General features: G+C 37.9%; 3 protein-coding genes across 8 annotated transcripts; 1 reads left to right on the top strand and 2 right to left on the bottom strand.

The window, feature by feature from the left end:
- Positions 1-841: 841 nt before the first annotated feature.
- Positions 842-8,378, bottom strand: LOC142533907 (uncharacterized). Of its 4 annotated transcripts, none has more exons than XM_075640839.1 (9): positions 8,112-8,378; positions 7,318-7,439; positions 5,756-5,963; positions 5,122-5,689; positions 4,747-4,998; positions 4,471-4,662; positions 4,316-4,393; positions 1,746-4,214; positions 842-1,389 (listed from the first exon to the last, which is right to left on the bottom strand). In XM_075640839.1, exons 1-9 carry the CDS (start codon positions 8,273-8,275, stop codon positions 1,087-1,089), a joined length of 4,356 nt encoding a protein of 1,451 aa, XP_075496954.1. In that variant the 5' UTR covers positions 8,276-8,378; the 3' UTR covers positions 842-1,086. The 4 variants fall into 4 exon arrangements, with proteins under 4 accessions (XP_075496954.1, XP_075496955.1, XP_075496956.1 ...); XM_075640840.1 differs by having other exon boundaries at positions 4,316-4,390; XM_075640841.1 differs by having other exon boundaries at positions 8,108-8,307.
- A 187-nt stretch (positions 8,379-8,565) lies between these two features.
- Positions 8,566-16,123, top strand: LOC142532149 (ATPase family AAA domain-containing protein At1g05910-like). Of its 3 annotated transcripts, XM_075638403.1 has the most exons (12): positions 8,568-8,679; positions 8,787-8,815; positions 9,976-10,230; positions 10,420-10,521; positions 10,644-12,431; positions 12,515-12,703; positions 12,799-12,941; positions 13,627-13,872; positions 14,496-14,682; positions 14,966-15,031; positions 15,117-15,366; positions 15,739-16,123. In XM_075638403.1, exons 3-12 carry the CDS (start codon positions 10,003-10,005, stop codon positions 16,104-16,106), a joined length of 3,567 nt encoding a protein of 1,188 aa, XP_075494518.1. In that variant the 5' UTR covers positions 8,568-8,679; positions 8,787-8,815; positions 9,976-10,002; the 3' UTR covers positions 16,107-16,123. The 3 variants fall into 3 exon arrangements, with proteins under 3 accessions (XP_075494517.1, XP_075494518.1, XP_075494519.1); XM_075638402.1 differs by lacking the exon at positions 8,787-8,815 and having other exon boundaries at positions 8,566-8,679; XM_075638404.1 differs by lacking the exon at positions 8,787-8,815 and having other exon boundaries at positions 8,581-8,679; positions 9,987-10,230.
- A 226-nt stretch (positions 16,124-16,349) lies between these two features.
- LOC142532151 (ABC transporter G family member 25-like) lies at positions 16,350-20,436 on the bottom strand (the record flags this gene model as incomplete). Its single annotated transcript, XM_075638405.1, is given in 4 exon segments — positions 16,350-16,689; positions 16,691-17,111; positions 17,114-17,350; positions 19,782-20,436. Coding segments are annotated over 4 exon segments (1,653 nt in total), but the record flags the coding sequence as incomplete, so codon positions are not given.
- Positions 20,437-20,781: the final 345 nt, after the last annotated feature.

Here is a 20,781-nt window from a genome sequence, read left to right as displayed (position 1 = left end):
TATTTTACTTCAAATTACTTTGATGCCAGGAGCTTTTATTTTAATATGGCATTCATTATCTTTCATATCCTGCTTAGGTGAAGAAAGCAGGCCATGGTTGTGTAAATATCAATATATCCACAGCTTTGAGTCTTTTTATGAGCTAGGATGAAATTTGGTCGGAGTGACTCGAACCACAATAATTTCTGAAATTTACGAGTAGAAAAAGACTTGCACGTGAATAATGCGGTTTACTGATTTTTTTGGTGTGAATTAATACGACACAAGTCGGGGAATTTTTGCTTTTGAAGTTTATTAATTAGATTGTTTGACATATATTGATATTTTTTGGTGTGCTAGAAAACTTATATTATCTTCATATATATTATATATAATAATTAAGGAAGATGAAATGAATTTTGATTTTTAATCCGCTACTCAAAAAGTGTTGAAAAAATACGAAAATGAACAGGAAGAATTAGACCTTTATGTTTAAAACAAAAACCCGTCCAGGCCTAGACGCTGCCTAAGCAACCGGCCACCAACCTCATTTTATAACACTGCTAAAATCACTACTTTCCAATGTATATGCATTATGCAAGTAATTGGACGAATAACCCATGAGCCTACTCTCCATCACCCATTAACAATAATTACGATATCCATCTGCTTTGAATATGATGTAACATTCATGCAAATACATTTAAACTCATGAGCATACTAAAATTTTGAATTAGAAGTTAAATTATATGAATTTAGGTGTAATTAAATAAATATTTAAAAAAGTGCAATGAAAATTAATTTTGCAATGTAATGGCACAATTTTTTTTTTCCTTTTTTAATTATGGGGAGGGTTTTTTTTACGAAGGTCTCGAACTCAGAGACCTTATACCATGGGATATATAATGATGACCAAGAGATATGTGTCAAGATTTTGATGCAAACTGGATATACAAATTCACACGACTTACAAGCATCACACAATTTTTAGTTCCGGACTATCTTGGACTCCGCTACATGGATGAACCAGTTCCTATATTTTCCTATGAAGCAACCATATTCGTGGTTCACAACATTGACGAAAAACTATCCATTGAATGGGTTAAGTTATGATGTCCACAACCTCTGCATGATTGACAACTGCCGAAAATCAGTGGACTTCAGTGACATCCTATATAGCTCAGAGAGCTTTTTAGCATCTGAAGATTTACCAGATGGAGATTGCTGGATGTTGGATGGAAAATTGTTTGTTTTTGTGCGCCGTGTTGTGGCTAACATACTCTTCAACAACGTTTGCAGCTGACTCCAAAATTTAGCACAGACCTCGGGATTTAGGTCGTTTAGTGATGGTGATGCTTCTTCAGATACATGGTGCCCTTCAAGCAGCCGAGTTAGAGCAGAGTCGAGCATCTGATACACAAACCAAACAAATCAGTATAGTACATCACATGCCTAAGATGTATATGCAAGAAAGCTATTTCTTTGAGCAAACACTAAGAAGAGGTTTAGAAACAGCTGAAAGTTTATCCAAACATCAAATGCAAGACATGTTTTCACTAATAAATGGTGCAATTCTTTACTTGGCACGTGATAGTTCACCAATTGGTCAGAAATTGATTCAGTCACTACTACAGTATCTTCTTGTGATGGTCCATCATGACAGTATATTTCCAGATAAGAGTTGATATATAATATAATAACTAATAAGGCATAAAAATATAAGTTCAAACCAGAGGAGATGAGAAGAAAAGAACCCATAAACATACCCAAGTAGAGTGAAGGTAATCTGAGAGGCTTGAAGACAAAGCTGACATATCAATAAGAATAGTCAGATACATCACAGGGTGTGTTTTTGGCCCATAGAAATCCATGGACTTTTGCCAATTCCTTTCGGCCAGGGAAGCATACTGCTTTACCTTTTGAACCACACTGTTTTCACCTTTTGCCAAATTGTTCATTTGATCTAACTCTAAAAACCTCAAGCAACAATCTCGTTGATAACAAGCAAGTTGAAAGTGAGCATACGCAGTCTCCTGCCTTCGCAAGTCACCCAGCGACTCGTATAGCGACAAAGCTTCCCTGATTGCATCATTTGCTGATATTTCATGTTTCCTATGCTCTATATGAGTTTGCACCGGTGAAGAACTAGTGCAATCTTCTAGCGCACAATTTTCATGAACCTCACCAACAGTATTTTCTCTGGCCAATAGCATGCCAAGCTTCAGGTATGTATGGGCAAGCTGCGTGCTCACTTCATTCTTCAAACTGGCGGAGACAGGACATGTTTTTTCAGCAAGTGTATTTAGTTCTGTTTTTGCGGCACCATAATACCTTAGTGCTTCACCGTATTGTAATTTGGTGGTCTCAAGGGCATGCAAATATGCACTTCGGAATCTAGCGTGTTTCTTGAGACTTTCAATCCTTGATATCATATCTTCTGCTAACGAGCGGCGCCCATGGCCTAAATTGCAGTTGATCAAAATGATATTGATGTGGTCCTCAACTTGTCTAAACGCATCAATTGCTTTGAGAAAAGCAGTTTCAGCTTTGCCCAGATCTTTACTTTCTAGCCTGATTCGTCCGAGCTCATTGCACACCCATCCTTTCTTTTTAACTACAGATTGTAGTTCAGCTGAACTTGCAGGAAGTCCTTCCATAGCTTTTCCAGCTTCTTCATAGCAGTTCAGGGTAACAGAGAGAGTAGAATCTACATCTCCAAATATTGAACCCCTCAGGTATTTAAATATACCACCACGTTTTGCAGCATGCTCTCCTTTAATGGAGGTCTCCGAAGAACAATCTTTTTGCATGGACCCTTCATTATCCTTCTCCATAGAACCCGTTTCTCTTTCAGATCCGATTGCTTCCAAGTTCATTTCCTGCAAACCATCCAAAACCCTATATGTTTCATTCCTTGGATCAATTTTGTGGTGCTTCAAATTTTCACTTTGAAAAGAGTTGTTCTGGCCCACTTTCTGAAGATCATCACCATATTTGCCAACTCGTAAATAGGGGCTGCTTCTGCCCTGTGATATTTTACCCTGCTTTCTGCCATAACCCGACGATTGTCTACCTCTGGTGCTGCTGCTAGCACTGCTCCCACTACTGGCCCTATCACTCCGGCAGCTGCAATTTATCAAAGAACATGAACTACAATTCTGATTATATTGACTCATTTTCTTCTTCAGCCTTTCAACCTCTTTTAATACTTCGGATGACATTTTCAAGTCCTTGGTGCTGTGTTTTCTTTCTGCCTGCCTTGAGGTTTCTTGTCCTTTCATCAAGTAAAACTCGACAAACACATCCCCAACAAGAGTCCAAGCCTTGGACCAGAACAGGTAATTAGAAGATAAGCCATCAAAGGTCAAACAAAAGTCACCCATGAAAGACTTCATATTTTCACTTCTACCTTTAATTTCTGGCTGCATTGCCGAGCTACAAACCATGGAAGAGATAAATCTTGTGTCTTGAGGCATTGATCCATAAATTAAACAAGCCAATTCTACAACCTTCAAGGCTTGACACAGCTGGCCAGCATCCTTATAAGCCTGGCCGAGGGCCAAATAGGATTCTCCAAGCAATAGGACAAGTTTTAACAGTTTATCATCTATTTTTGATGTAGGGAGCCACTCACGAATGTCACAAACTTCAATACAGTCAGAGTCCCCACAGGCACAAACAGAAAAGTCCATTGACGAAGGTAGATCATCCTCAAATCCATTTTCAACATTTAGCTCAGGTCTGGCAGTTTGTAGTTGACGAGTCCATCGGAGAGATTTGATGGCTTGAGAGACATGATGTATTGCAGCCAGTTTGGAGGATAATGGATCAGAAACAGTCTCCACCACATCATCCGAGGATTTAGAAATATCAGAGACCACAAATTCAGCGTTACCAAGAGTGGACTGTTTCTCATCTGCCACTCCTGCACCCGATACTAATTGGTTGTCAGATGAATATATGTTTTCAGTGGATGATATCTCAGCTGAATTTTCTCTTACAAAATTTTGCAGATGCAGTGCATTTTCAGGTTGTTCAGCTTCTTTAGCAGGGGAATTAACAATATTTTGGACACTTGTAGCAGACAATCCATTTATAAACACAAAGGACTCTTCTTCAGCGTTGGCAATGGTAACTTCAGACTCAACTGGGAACATATCTGATGTCAACTCCAAATCTTCATCATAACTTAAGAGGAGCCTGGCAAATTGTTCGTGCGCCAGTGCACGTACAACCTAATCACCACACTCAAAAACAGTCACAATGGTTTTCTAACTTAGTTCAACACATGAGTGAATCTATAAAATTTACTAACTCAGCTTTATTGGAAACATACTAGATGATTTGGCTCATCCAGGAAACTGAGACATTTTTTGAAAAAACTATAGCACCTCGCCCTGTTATCTGGAGACTGCTTAAAAAGAAAAGAAAAAATCAGTTTAATCGTGGAAAAGAGACAAAAAATCGAATTGATCATAAAATGCGTATCACCATTGAGAGTGAAAGTCTATGTGCAATTCGGTACAGTAGAGTGCCCAATGAGAGTATTGAATCACTTCTGCCTCTGTATAATAAAGATGGCAGAGAACCAGCGCTATCATGACAACGATCAGCACCATGGGTTTGGGGAAGGACAGAAAGATCAAACAGTTGGATGACATCTTCTCCAGCGCTTTTACACAGCTGCAATATGATAGCAAATCAATTAAACAAATGTACAACCAATGAAACAAAGTTTAAGAAGATATCATACATAATAAATCGTACCCAGTAAGAACCAGGATCTTGCTTGCAGTTTTCCTCAAGAAACCTCAAAACAGAAAGTCCATTCTGTTGGACGACATGGGGCTGGAAAGCTGGAGTTCCTTCGTCAGAGACACCCTTAAGAAGAAAAATATCATCCGTTTTCAGTAGTTCATAACCTTGAACAACACCATCTTGATGATAGCAGATGGCCAATTCCGGAACACTGGCCATAAAGTTGTCAAGCCAAGCTTCAAGCCAGGTTAATGGGGTGACCTGAAAATGTCTTCAATAAATATGCATACTTGATAGAAATCATATGGAATTTCAAATAACCAAAATATAGAGTGTGCAAATATGAGGTGACAACAAGTCCCATTTCAATGTTCCAACACCCACCTTCCTTGACACATCCCACAAGTGCAAGCTCACGGCAGCATATTTTTCGTTACTAAAAATGAGCAAGTCACTACCGAGAAGCAAACGGAAATTGTGAAACTGCAAAAACAGCATCCTTAAGAATGCATCTTCACCAGCTCTTCGGTACTTTTCAGATTCTTGCACAGGGTGCCTCAGCTTTTCTTTAACTTCTGAGACCTCATTGGCACCATCAAGATCTTTATGCCTCTTATTCTTCTTCTTCCCCCAAAACAAATTTTCCTTTTCATCCAACTTGAAGTCCTGATTACGGGCATAGCCTTTTCCTCGAATGCCATCACTCTCTAAGGAAGCATGTCCATGTGCCAGATGGTCCAAAGATTGAAGTGAGCCATCACTTGACATGTATCGATCAGGATAATTAGATGATCTAAAATTCTCATCTGACGAAGAATTGTGACTAGGTGGGCAATCACAAGCCTCCATTCTTACTGAATGCATAGCAAAATTCAGAAACAATGACTGATCTACACATTTTGGCTGACGATTATGTCTTCGAATAAGTGTTTCTCCCTCTTCAGCATCAGGCCTGCATAAAAAAACATTGAGAAAAGCATTCAACAGACAGAAAACTACAAATTGCCATGATGCTCACCCAGCATTCAGGATAAGTGTCTGCCCAACACGGTGAACAGCTATTGAGACTCGTGCCTTGGAGTATGGTATCTTAAATATTTGTTTTAAAATATCAGTTGGGGAGATTACATCAATCTCATCCCCATACTCCACCAAACCAGATACGGCAAGTGCTTCACCTTTCCTCACAAGACTTGACATGATTGGCTCATCTTGCCATTGTGAATCTGCCAGCAGTAGCACAAATATAAACATTTTCAAGAGACTACTACTTTTAGAGGATTTTCTTATCTACCGGTTACTCCACTCTCAGAAAACAACCTAAAATTCCAGAAATTTGTATAAAGGATATCCCTTAAACCTAGAGGTTTTGTACCAGTCTCAGAAAAAATCGATTATATTCGCAGTATTAGTGAAGAATAAACAGTTTGCGAATGAAGGATTTCAATGATTGACTAGAGTTTATAAAAAGTACAATCACGTTGCAAGTGCTGATGCAAAAACTAAAGCCGGAAAATTGAGGTTCTATCAGGAGACCATAAGAGACTACTACTTTTAGAGGATTTTCTTATCTACCGGTTACTCCACTCTCAGAAAACAACCTAAAATTCCAGAAATTTGTATAAAGGATATCCCTTAAACCTAGAGGTTTTGTACCAGTCTCAGAAAAAATCGATTATATTCGCAGTATTAGTGAAGAATAAACAGTTTGCGAATGAAGGATTTCAATGATTGACTAGAGTTTATAAAAAGTACAATCACGTTGCAAGTGCTGATGCAAAAACTAAAGCCGGAAAATTGAGGTTCTATCAGGAGACCATAAGAGACTACTACTTTTAGAGGATTTTCTTATCTACCGGTTACTCCACTCTCAGAAAACAACCTAAAATTCCAGAAATTTGTATAAAGGATATCCCTTAAACCTAGAGGTTTTGTACCAGTCTCAGAAAAAATCGATTATATTCGCAGTATTAGTGAAGAATAAACAGTTTGCGAATGAAGGATTTCAATGATTGACTAGAGTTTATAAAAAGTACAATCACGTTGCAAGTGCTGATGCAAAAACTAAAGCCGGAAAATTGAGGTTCTATCAGGAGACCATATATATACTAGATTATCTAGCAACCATATACATAAACATTATATAAAAGAAAATGAGGGAATAAAACATTCTACACTGTTTTTATGTTGCCCTCCTGAAATGGCTGGACAAGTCAGTTTTAGTTAGAAGTATTCTGATGAGAAAAACCAAATATTTCATAAATGATGGGAGACAAGAATCACATAATATGATGCGAGACAACATTCACTATTTTTATGTTGCCCTCCTGAAATGGCTGGACATATGGAAAAGTCAGTTTTAGTTCGAAGTATACTGACGAGAAAAACCAAATATTTCATATTTGATGCGAGACAACATTCGCAAAATAGAGATGATAGATAGGTCATCAAATATCAACATGCAGCAATAGTCAGTAGTCACCCGTCAACATGCGTCCATTTATTTTAAATTTTCTTACTACAGCAGAGAAAAAGGGGCAAACTCTTAAAGGACGATGATCATGCAAGTGAAAGGACTACCACTGCTTGTCCTTGACTGTGCAGCTGCAATCGGGAGTACTCTATCTGGAATACTTGAAAGCAAAGGAAGTGCATTCAAATCCGTTTCTGTAGGAATCATCTGATACCTTGGAGCCTTTACCCTAAATATGAAAAGCCAATAAACAACAAGACGTGACTCATAGATGATCCCCACTAGTTACACAGTAAAGTTAATTTTTTTTAAGAAAAGGAATCTCAAATACCTAAAAGCATTCAAGGTTATATATACACTGAAACCCAAATAAAAAAAATCTGTAATGAAAAGAGTCTAAAAAAATTCACAAATGGCTCCATGAAAGAAACTTTCTTGAGAAAATAAATACTTAAATCGACGGTAGCTAATGACATATGCTAAAAGGTGTCAAGACCAAATTTTTGAAAGCATGATCATCAGATGCACACAAACACACTAACATATATGGAAGAAAGCACAATAACAACCACTCTTAAAGCTCCAGACAAAAAAACGCACATTAATTGCCTCGACTACTGATATTTACCAAAATTCGATTCCTACAGAAAAGCCACAATATTCTCTCAGTTTACCCATCGAGAAACGCTCAGTTCTGCTCCAATTTCTGATAGATAGTCAATCAAATAAAAAATGACAATTCAGCTATGTTTTAAGTTTACCGTAACGCAATAGAAATTCGAACACCTTCATATGAATTATACAGAAAACTTTTTTGGCAAGTATTTCCAAGAAGGATGCACCAAGCATACAAGAAAAACATTGCAAACACGACGTTCCGGTGATTCAGCCGTATACATACGTATGGATAGAAGGAACCAGGGCGACCGAGGAGACATCATGAAACTCATTGGTGGTCACAGGTATGGATCCACACAGAAAGCCCGCGGGCTTGGGCCTCACGATTTCCAGTCTCCCAACACATTGCAGCTCCCGTGAGCCCGAGCCCGAGCCTTGTTTCTCCATTTCTCGCAGAAATACCAATGGCCGAGCTAGGTTTTTACCAAAGCTAGAGTCATGTGAATGATGATTATTGAATTTTTCTCTTTGCGGTTTCTACGATACGTGTTTATTTATGTATATGTATATGTATATGTATATGTATATGTATATGTGTGTACATATATATATATATTGGACTTTGAATGGGCGTATTATAGACGTAACTGGGCCAATTGAAATTTGGTCCAGTATAATTCAATTCTGGTGTAGCCCAAAATAATTATATAAACATATTATATTATTAATATTCAAAAATAAAAGACCCCTTCCTTTGTATCGCCTGCCCTCCTTCAGTTTCTCACTCGAGCTGTCTTCACAGCATCGCTAGAAATCACAGAAGGCAATTTCTTGTTTGATTTTGATTAATCGTACGTATTTTTTGTTGTAATTTATTTTCGAGCTATAGTTTTTTTAAATATCTGTTTGTTATTTATTTGTTTAATTCATTGTGCGTCACATGCACGAAAATTTACAGATTACATTCTCATCGGGCATGAATTCATGGTACGAAATTTAGTCATTTATGCATTTTCGATTTTTTCCTTTTCTTATTTGTTCATTTTGGTTTGTAGTCGACACTTCATCACCTATTTTGTTTAAACATCACTGCAAAACTGAATTCTTCTGTTAAAAAGCTTATTGCATGTGATAGAACAATAATTGGAGAAGAACCATGAATTTGGGTGATAGATTTCAAGTTGTTGTTTGGTAAAATGTTGTATGTGGACTTTCATCTTACTTGAATTTTTTTAAAAAGTTTAAATGGCATTGAATTGTTCTGTTTTTTTTATGTAATTCATTCAGGATAGATTTTCCGAAGTGGTTAATGCATTTTTTAGTTTATGGATTGAGTAGTTGGTTAATGAAGTTTGAAGGGACAATAACTTTAACTACATCCCGAGATTGTGTTCCTCACAAGGCTGTGGATTTGAATTATTCTGCCATCGGGAGAAGAAGCTCTAGAATATTTCCTTTCTAGAGAGAAATTGGGTATAAAATCATTTTTTTTAATGGATCTTGACTTGAGCCATCCAGACAAGATATTTCAAATTTTGTAAATATTTTTTCTTGCTTTCTGATCTGATGGATTTAAGTTTGTATCCCAGTTTTCTTTACCATTAGTTGTCTACATTAGTTGGCTTAGTTTGTAAGTTGGAAGAGAAGAGAAAAGAAAAGAGAGAAGAGTTTCCTCCCAAACAATCGAAGTTTTTAAATCTCCATTCCTTTCTTTCTAAATCCGAACTCCCAAATTAAGTCTAGGAGTTTAGTGGCACCAGGGTTAAGGAAGGAGAAGAGGATGGAGCTTATTTTCTAACTCTTGGGACTTGGTTCAATTAATGTGTGAATGTAGGCAAACTTAAATCTTTGTTCATTAGACATCCACACGCTTAAATATTTTTTACCTTATTCGAGACTAGTTCCTATTTACAGTTGTTAATTTTCCACTGGTGATTCTTAAAATTTTATTGCTTAACATGACCGGTAATTTTGATTGTGTGGGAACCTTGACAATTACTTAGGACACTTTGTGGTGTAATGTTTTTTTTTATCTTGCAGCCATATTGTATATTTCATTCTTTTATCTTTGAATTGTGATAAAAGATGCTGTCTTCTGTGTTTCAGTTTATTCAATTATTAACAATTTTTTTTGGCTTTCTTTGAAGTTCATGTAAAGGTGCTAGTTGCTTCTGATGTATTCCAAAAGATCGGTACAAGGGGATGGACCTGATTCAAGGCCAGTTCGTACAAGTGACAGGCTTAAAACTAGGCCGAAGTTTTGTAGTCGCAAATACTTGTATTATACTCCTACCACTATCTTGCGAACTAAGAGGAAAAGGACTAAAACAAGGACAGCAGCTGCACAGATAGCAAAGATGTTGCGTCCTGGAAATCACCCATTGCGATCATCAAATCCCAATGTATGTAACTTTTTCTATTAGCTTCTCATTTAACAATTAGTGGATTATGTGTTTTAATTGATTAGAATTAAACTCAAATTATCACTTGCTATTCTTGATCAATGCATTGTTCCTAGACTCTAATTGGAGCTTCACTAATTGCAAAAAATAAATTTTGGAAAGTTGATGTGCTACTTTTTCTTGTTGTAGTCATCTGCTACAAATCTTCGGCGCTCTACTAGGAAAAGGAGGGTTCCAATGAGTCATGTAGAATACACAGATAGTTCTGGAACCGAGGACAATGATTTAATGGCAAGGCTTGCATTTTTTCTATTAATGAAATATTAATGCAATCCATAACATTCTGATTTTAACTGCTTTTATAGCTTCAATATTCTCTGTCTTAAGCTAAAATATGAGCAACTGTGTTTCAGATTCCTAGATTTCACAGAGCTACTAAACGAACGAACAAGAATAGTGCAAGGCAAGATGAATTGACCCCTCGTCGTGAAGGACTTAGACCTCGTCGGGGTGGACTTGGAGCTCGACGAGAAGTAGATTCTAGGGAAGCGTTAAGCATGGAATCTGATGAGGAACAGAGTTCATCCGAGGAGAAAATGGGAGACAATGTTCCAGAAAATGCAAATGATATGGAGGATGCTGATGATGCAGAGGGTGAAGATGAAGGTGCTGGTGAGGATGATGGCGAGGATGGGGAAGAAGATGGTGATGATGAAGAAGGTGAAGAGCAAGAAGGTAGACGACGGTATGATCTCCGAAATCGAGCAGATGTTCGCAGGCTTTCTATTGAGGAGAGTAAACGTAGGCCAAGCTCTCCAAGAAGAATACTGCATCAAGGAATGGGAAGCAAAGTGGGCAGAGATGGGAGAAGAGGTGGGTCACGAGTTCACAAACGTCATCGCATGACACGAGCTGATGATTCTGATGATTCCCTTCTAGTGGATGAGCTTGATCAAGGTCCTCCAATACCATGGGGGAGAGGTGGCGGGAGGTCTGGAGCGCCTTGGTTGCTTGGGGGACTAGACTTACATGGAATGACAGCCTGGGGATTGAATAATGCAGCATCTGGTTGGGTTCACCAAAATGATAGCCTTTCTAATTTGACTTCCGGTATTCAAACCGCTGGTCCTAGTTCCAAAGGAGGGGCTGATATTCAGCCTGTACAAATTGATGAGCATGTGAGTTTTAACGATATAGGTGGTCTCTCTGGATATATTGATGCTCTGAAGGAAATGGTGTTCTTCCCTCTTTTATATCCAGACTTTTTTGCAAGCTACAACATTACCCCACCCAGGGGAGTCTTGCTATGTGGTCCTCCTGGCACAGGGAAAACATTGATTGCAAGAGCATTGGCTTGTGCTGCTTCAAAAGCAGGGCAGAAAGTAAGTTTTTATATGAGAAAGGGTGCTGATGTGCTGAGCAAATGGGTTGGTGAAGCTGAAAGACAATTGAAACTGTTATTTGAAGAAGCTCAAAAAAATCAGCCTTCAATAATTTTCTTTGATGAGATAGACGGGCTTGCTCCTGTTCGGTCCAGTAAACAAGAGCAAATTCATAATTCTATTGTCTCAACTTTACTAGCCTTAATGGATGGACTAGATTCTCGTGGACAAGTAGTCTTGATTGGAGCGACCAACAGGGTTGATGCCATCGATGGAGCCTTGAGGCGCCCTGGGAGATTTGATCGTGAGTTCAATTTCCCCTTACCTGGCTGTGAAGCGCGAGCTGAAATATTGGACATACATACTCGTAAGTGGAAGCAACCTCCTTCAATGGAGCTAAAGTTGGAGCTTGCAGCCAGTTGTGTGGGATACTGTGGAGCTGATTTAAAGGCTTTATGTACTGAAGCTGCCATTCGTGCCTTTCGTGAAAGATATCCACAGGTTTACACAAGCGATGATAAGTTCTTGATTGACATTGATTCAGTAAGGGTGGATAAGTATCACTTTGTCGAAGCGATGTCCACAATCACTCCTGCTGCTCATAGAGGCTCCATTGTGAACTCTAGGCCCCTATCGCCTGTTGTGGCATCCTGTTTACAAAGACATCTTCAGAAAGTCATGAGTACTATTTCTGACATTTTCCCTGCTGTAACAGTTTCATCAGAAGTCACGAAGCTTTCTATGCTTTCCTATGGCTCTGCAATTTCCCTTGTCTATCGACCTAAGCTTTTACTTTGCGGCGATGATGGTGTTGGACTGGTAAATGTTTTGATTCCTTCTTCTTATAGATCATTAATGTATCTTGCTCTTAACTAAGCGTACTTACTGCACTAGTTTTACAGGATCATATAGGGCCTGCAGTTTTACATGAACTAGAGAAATTTCCAGTACATTCTCTTGCATTGCCTTCTTTACTTTCTGATCCTGGGGCCAAAACTCCCGAGGAAGCACTGGTGCACGTTTTTGGTGAAGCCAGAAGAACTATGCCCTCAATACTCTATCTGCCTCAATTTCACTTGTGGTGGGAGAGTGTGAGTGGATGTTGATTTATGTTTCTGTTTTAGGCTACTGTTCAATTTTTTTTGTTCAGAATCTTATGGATAAAAAATGTTTGTATTTTGTTTAGGCTCACGATCTACTTAGGGCTGTACTTCGATCGCTGATGGAAGAATTACCGTCAGACTTGCCTGTATTACTGTTTGGAACATCCTCAACGTCACTTGCTGAGATATGCGATAGTTCATCCTCAATATTCTCTGAACGCAATGTGTATGTATTTTGAAAAATCACTTCGCAACATCTCAGTTGTATCAAGTCTTTTGTGAAGTTCAGCTGTTCTTTTTTTCCTCCTTCCTACTATATGATTTGGTAATAGTTTTATTCATTTTAACATCAGGAACTTCCTTGTGACTTTTCCTTTGCTACACACCCATTTTTCTCGCCCACCCAACAGGAAATATTTTTTTTTAAAAAAAGGACTCACCTCTGTATTAAGAGCTTGCATCTTGGTTTTTCTACTCATCTTCATGGCCTTGTTCAATTAATCTCGTCTCTCCCTAGGTATTGGAATAGCTGAATTCCAGGAATCCAATGGTCAGGAATTTACTTAAATTGGTGGCGGGGAAGATTGGAACTTCCTTTGTGTTAAGTAGCATTTTTGCTTTGGTTAAAATTCAGAAAGTCAAAAAAAGCCTCTTTTGGGACAGATGAATACTTTATTCTGTATGATGAAGTTTGAAGAACTGTCTTGAGGCTTTTACATACTTCTTTTTGTGTTTATACTGAGATTGCTTGTTTGTCCCTGGACTGTGCTTTTTTTAAAAAAACCATTGATCAACACAAAATTAATGGATTCTTATCGTTCCAGATTATCATCTCTTCTTCTAACTGGAAATCTCTACTATATTTTTAAATTAAGCTCCAATTTGATATAATTTCCTTTCCTTTCTGACAGTTTGCATTTAACGGCACCATCTTCCGAAGACAGATCTCTGTTCTTTGATCGGCTCATTGAAGCTGCATTGTCAGTTCAATCTGAGGATGTAATAAAAGATTCTCTTAGATCCGAGGGTCTTCCTGAACTTGTGAAAGCACCAAAAGTCGATGCTGGACCAAAGGCCTCTGAATTGAGAGCAAAAGCTGAAACTCAGGGACATGCACTTCGTCGACTGCGCATGTGCTTTCGTGATGTTTGCAATCGGTTAGTTTCCATTTTTACTTGATCTCAATGGTTTGTATCTATGGCATGTTGATTACTTGATTTGCATGTATCAACTTCGCGTCCTATGTGCAATATAGTTGATATTGACGTTCTGTTCAACTCTGTGTTGGTTTAGAAGTGGTATAATGTATTATGGCCCAAAAGTTGAATCAACTTGATCAGTATACTGCTCATATCTTTGTTTACTGAGCTTCATCTCTGTAATTTTCTGGCAAGAACATGTAGACATTCTTGAAGTGATTTAGTAATAATTTGAAACTTCAATTTCTTATTATAACGTTCCACTCCATTTATCATGAAATTAAGACTCCGTATGTGAATTTGTTATTAATATCAATTTCATGTGTACGCTATATTGGCTGCAGCATCAAGTATGATTGTATATGCCGGCGCGGTTGCTTCTGGAAGCATGGATTTTGGTAGTGTTTCTGATGTGGCCATTATTTACTATATTTTCTTTTGTTGTTGCCTCTTTTTCTGTGTCTGATTTATATCTGCAGTTGATACAATTCTCTCTAAAACCAGCTGTGATTCAAGATTGACTAGGCTTTTCATGTTCTCATAGTTGTGGCTTCTTAAATATTTCTTCCTCTTCTTTATAGGATACTATATGATAAGCGCTTTAGTGTCTTCCATTATCCGGTGATGGATGAAGATGCACCAAATTATCGTGCAATAATCCAGAATCCCATGGACATGGCCACTTTGCTGCAGCATGTTGACAGTGGAAAATATATCGCTTGTAAAGCCTTCCTTGAGGATTTCGATCTCATTTTAACTAATGCCAAGGTGTGTGACCAATGATATTGATCTTGAAACTTTAGGTTTCTCTTGAGTTGGTATTGTTTCCAGGGCTTCCTTCAGGGATACCCAACCTTATTTATAAAAGTTTGGTACATATTTGTTCCTTGTTTTGAAACAGTTCATTATTTTGTGAAATGCTGGTCGAAAAATCTGTGAACCAATTGACCTGTTTAATTTTGCAAGATTTCCTGCTCGCTCCGTTTGTTAGTTTTACCTTGTCAATAAATAGAACTGAACCTGTTCTTATGTTTTCTGTTGCTCTGATTAGAAATACAATGGAGATGATTACAATGGGGCAAGGATTGTCAGCAGAGCTCATGAACTTCGAGATGCAGTATGCTCATCTACCACTCACTCCTTTAATTTTCTCTATGAAGGTTCAAGTTATTATCTTAAAGAAGAAGCATTTCATTTTTCAGGTGCATGGTATGCTATCCCAGATGGACCCCTCCCTCGTTGCATTTTGTGACAAAATCGCTGATGAAGGAGGTCCCATCTCCCTGCCTGATGATACAGGGGAAGCTGCACTCCCACAAACTCCGGTTGTCCAGATGACGGCTGTGACTAGGGCTAGTGCACGTCTTCGTAATGTCCAGCCTGAAGTTAATCTAGATCAAGGCTATGAAGGGTTCAAAAGACCTAAAAAACATATAGATGCATCTCATGCAGGTTCCATTCCTTTCCCTATAATTTTGGAATTTGGTGGCCATTTTTCCTCAACTTTTCTCCACTACTTGGCATATCAGTTAATCCTGAAACGCTAACATAATTACTGTATTTTTCATCATTTTGTTCTTTTTAGTTCCAATTCATATTATTTTCAACTACTACTTCAGTAAAACTCATCCCAGCTACAATTTTCACTCTGCATAGATTTCAAAGACTATTATGTAAAATTTTTCTTCACAAAAGATGTGCCTTGGACTAATTTATAAGTGTGTGCGGGTATTTGATTTTCCTTTTAGGAACTTACTGTTCTTTGTTTTATTTTCTTCACATGCGTGATATTGGGACCTCGTTGGCACAATGTTTTGGTAGCAGAAGAGGAATCACAGCTTGACTCGGCTTCACCAAAATCGTCGCAAAATACTGAAGTGAATGGAATAGTTCAGCACCAACATCAAAATTCAGTTGCAGATGGCAACCTGCATGAAAGTATTGATTGCGACGCTGGAGATGTCTCCCAGGACATTTCCATGACTGATGGAGAGATTTCCTATCGAATCGAGTCAATCAAGAATCTGCTTGTGGTGCGGTCAAAAGATTACAGCATTCCACAGCTTGAGAGACTTTACACTCACGTGATTAAAGGTGTTTTTGAAACAAAAAGTAGGGCTAAGGTCGAAGATCTCAAGGCGTCAATTATAAGTTTTTTGTTAAAGTTTGCCGAAGATCCATCTAGGTTTTAGCAATGACCATAAATTTTTCCAACTTTATGAGATTCAGCCTCTTTATTTTTAAGTTTCTGAATATTTTTTTATTTCAAATGCAATCTATACCTCTTACAGTTCTTTACACTTTTGACTGTCCAAGCTCATGAAGTAAACCTGACTCAAATCCAAAACTCATTCACCTAACTATTATGAGCCCTTCATAGAGCCTTTTCAGCTTTTCCCACAAATAAGTTATTGTGGCATTTCACTTCTTCGGTGCTAAGCTCTGAGTCGCCTCAATGCGATATAGGCTAATAATCTGTATCCCACAAACATCATCATCAATATGCTTACACTCATTGCAGGATGGATTTGATCTCGAATGTCCTCATCAATAAATTTGTAGGTCGCCCTGTCTTGTCTAGCAGATGAGCAACCAAGGTACGTGGATATCCCTGCCCCGTCTCCGTATTGAACATTGATAAGAAGCCTATAGCTGTAGAATGTAGTGGAAACATACTTTATCCATGACATGAAAGACGGTACTTTGTGTACATAGTACCCTCCTGTCAAAACAAATGCCAACATTGTGACAGTGACCACAGTCGAAGCCTGCTTGATCCATGATCAGTGCACCTAGTGCAAGGCCGAGCCCCTGAGAAACAAGCACGTAACCAAGCACAACTAGAAGAGTAAGTGCAAAAGCAGATAGTTCAGGCTTTAGCCCAGTCATCCAATATGCTATGGAGAGGAATAGTGTGGGGAGGATTAGCTCCATAGGCAAGTCTCCCGTTACCCGGGCTATGAAATAAGATGACAATGTGTACATCCCAGAAGCTCTTTCCTTCGTGAAAATGGCTCGTTCTTGAGGAAAGGCAAACACCGCATTGAAAGAAGGAAAAACTCCCCAGAAAATGGCAATGAAGAAGAGAAGGCCGAGGCCATCTTGAATGTCCCGGTAATCTGAGTGCCACCACATGAAACCTGCTAGTAATGAAGCTGTGATCACTTGAAAAACTCGCATAGAATTGAAGGTTTCAGGTTTCTTTCCTTGAGATTTCTTTGGAGGAGAATGCTGAATTGATTGAACCATGTGGAAATATGTCTAGTGCAGCCATGATATTTAGTCGTTTCGATCACTCGCTCTTTGGGTACTGTATGTGGGGAATCCATACTAGTGGATTTTGCCCTTGGAGCCAGTAAGTTATTGTAAGAAGATACAAGGACTTGCTTAACATTAGGCTTTTCTTTCTCACTTGCACCATCAAGCTGGCATACCCCTACGTTCACAAAAGTGGATTAAACACATGTCAGATAACGTCTTGACAAAAGCCATTTAAATATGCACGATTTAAAAATTCAGATATTTGAATTTTGAAATGCCATGTCGAAGGTCGTCCCCTATCGGAGTCGTCCTTAATTCGAAATGCCATTTATGGACGCCATACGTTGGCCATGTAAACAAACTAGCCACAAAAACAAGTTTAAAAGACCCATAAATTAAACCAAATGTTATGTTGTTAGCCTAAAAGCAGGAGACTACATACTTCAGATGTTTGAGTCATAATATCCCAATTGGCACATCAATATTCAACATATTACACCTTATGAACAACTAAAGCATGCTATTTGTGGTGTGGTAAGACATCAAGTAATACCTAAGAATTCAAGCATCTGATTTCCATTCGAAAGTGGTTTGAATTAAAAAAAAATCCAATTTCGCCTTTTTGAATGTCAATGGTGTGTGGTTACAATAGAAAAAGAAAAAAAAAAAGAAAGAAAGAAAGAAAGAGACTCTTAACCTATTTGATAGTACTAAAAATAAAGTTATCTTCAAATAAATGAAATACATGCTTGGAAATACAGCGCATGTTCAAGTGTACATCAACTATTGGGTAAATAATGAGAAATTAGTGGAATAGGGAAGATAATAGAACTTGTCCAATGGTGGCGTTGAAGTGGGGAGTCCACTCAACATTATGCTGCTGATGGATTGGCTCACCGTAAAAAATTTCCAGTTTATTTTAGTAAAAGAGAACCTCATCTTGCATAAAACCCTTGCACGTGTGTATTTATTACTAAAATTATCAGATCAGATGCACGACAGCTCAACAAGATCGAACAAAGAATCGTGAGATACTAACTATAAAGTGTCCTGAGGTTATTTGACAGTGAATATATTAAATATCAAAAAATGCAGAAATTGAGAACAAATTCCGTCAATATTCTTGTATGGAATATTTAATTCATATGCCAAAACCCACTTTTTTAGTCACCAGATGGTATCCTAAGAAAGCAAAATTACAAAATTTAACATTATCAAAAACGAACTCAATTACTTGTGGGGCAGGCATTTCTCTGAGACCATAGACGTCTCTTGCCACCGCACAATAATTCATTTGAAAAAGATCATTTTCATACATAGTACGCCCCGAATCCTAGCTAGATGGCACCCTGTCATTTTGTATGGCATTTCTATGGCAAAGAATATGACATGGGTTGGCTTTTAATGTTGATACACACTGTCCATTCATTCTGAAGAGTAAAAAATTGTACTACGGACATGGGAGATGAGGATGTCCTCTTGTCAAGGGAAGCTAGTACAAGATAATTATATTGATATATACAAGTACTCGAGATGTTCTTCTCTAGGAGAACCATAACTTGTCTCTTTCAAACTACAATATATAATGACTGGTCAACTTTTGTATCTCAATAGATAAAGACCAATTAAATATTTCAAAATTTGGTAAAATGAAGAAAGCTCCAATCCCAAGTCCACTTCAACATAGTCCATTAAGCATTATTCAAGACAACTTTTGGTTTTAAACCAATGAATTCAAAGGATATGATCAACTTTAATGCACATTTTCCCCAATTAATAGTTAGTTTCATTAGGAGATCAACAGATCCTGAACATGTCATCGATTAACCACAAATTATCAATGTTCTCTTATCAGAATCTGAACAAATTTCGAAGCAGAAACAATTAATTCTTGATTGAATCCATATCCAGCAAGTTTTGCAAAATCAAGCCTCCTATCTGGTATTGTCGGAGATATAAGAATAATGATGAGTTAATTTAAATCCAAGTGAATTTCAATTTAAGTCTATATCAAATCAAACATGTTCGATAATAATTATAATAAATTTCAAAATCTAAATCAATCCATGCAGACATTTACCAAAGCATGGCCCAGAAACTCGGCAAAGAATAAAAAAAAAATGTTTCGACTTTTACTGCATATTTATGATGTAATAAGTCATTTATGTTGTGCACATGATATTCCCACCGAAAAGTATCTCCTTTCCATCTCAATTCTCAACCAATTGCGCCATAAAGAATTAAATTTCCAACACCTTTAGTATTAAAGAACTGAAATGATTGGGGGCAAGATGGAAGAGATTCCAATATTGGAATGAGAACACGACGTTTAAGGGTTAAGGGGGATATATTTCATTTCTTAACTAAAAATTATGTAAAAAGTTAATTGTTGGATATCAGCTGAGATAGATCCCGCTAGCCTTCAGTGGACCCTTCATCTTCCCCTTGATCCTCGATAAGAATTTAGATCAACAAATAACTTCGTGTTTAAATAAATTTGAAACAATTATTCAAAATTTGATGAATGAGCACTCCACAACTTGACCAACTAGTCTACAATTATTATTATTAATAAAATGCGTGGAGAGAAGATAAGGACAACGTACCATTAGCGATATCAAGCAGGAAATCAGCAGGATTCATCGGGAAACTGGGTGAGAACCCAATGCTTTCGAAATAACCCATTGCTTCGCTCCCTTTCCCGAAATATATACACCTTCCCTCCGACAACACCAGCAAATCATCAAACATCTGGTAAACACGGCTCGACGGCTGGTGCACCGATGTGACCACCGTCTTCCCCTTCGCTGCGAGCCCAACCAGCGTCGTCACTAGTCTGAACGCCGCTGTTGAATCCAGCCCTGAAGTGGGCTCGTCCAAGATCAACAGACTTGGGTCTACCAGAATCTCATGCGCTATGCTCACTCTTTTTCTTTCACCGCCGGAAATCCCGCGGATAAAACTGTTGCCGATTATCGTGTTCTCGTATTTCGACAAACCCATTTCGTTAATCACAGATTCGGCGATAGAAATCTTCTCCTTTTTGGGTACTGAATTCGAGAGTCTAAGTAATGAGCAGAAAACAAGGGTTTCTCGAACTGTGAGGTGTGGGTATAGCACATCATTTTGTGTTACGAAACCTGTTTTTTTAATAACCGGTTTTGATAACTTCCGGTTGTTGTAGAGGATACTTCCGGTAAGGCCGTGTCCGTGGTGGAGCCGGCAGCCGAGTGCGTTGAGCAGTGTTGATTTGCCGCTGTCTTAGGGTTTTTTTATGAGATATAAACATGTGAGTTAATATTAATTCATAAGACAAAAGAATAAAAAATAACAATGATGGCTTAATAAAAGAAAGTAAATTTTATAAATAAAAATTGTTTGGAGTTCGTAATAATATAAAATTTATAATACGTTTACGCACATGTATATGGTTGTTTTGATGAAATTTGTTGGTTTTTAGTATTGTTTCTATGTCTATTGCATAGTTTAGTAGGAGTAATAGGTTTGATTCCATGTTAGATATGTTTCGTAATAAGATGCCCAATATTGAGCTGGAGTAAAATCTTTTTGTTAAGTTGGTTATATATTTCTGAAATAGATAGTTAT

The sequence above is a fragment of the Primulina tabacum genome, chromosome 18, assembly GCF_025594145.1.
Source record: "Primulina tabacum isolate GXHZ01 chromosome 18, ASM2559414v2, whole genome shotgun sequence".
In the NCBI taxonomy this organism is placed as follows: Eukaryota; Viridiplantae; Streptophyta; class Magnoliopsida; order Lamiales; family Gesneriaceae; genus Primulina; species Primulina tabacum.
This window is presented reverse-complemented; position numbering and strand designations above follow the sequence as displayed.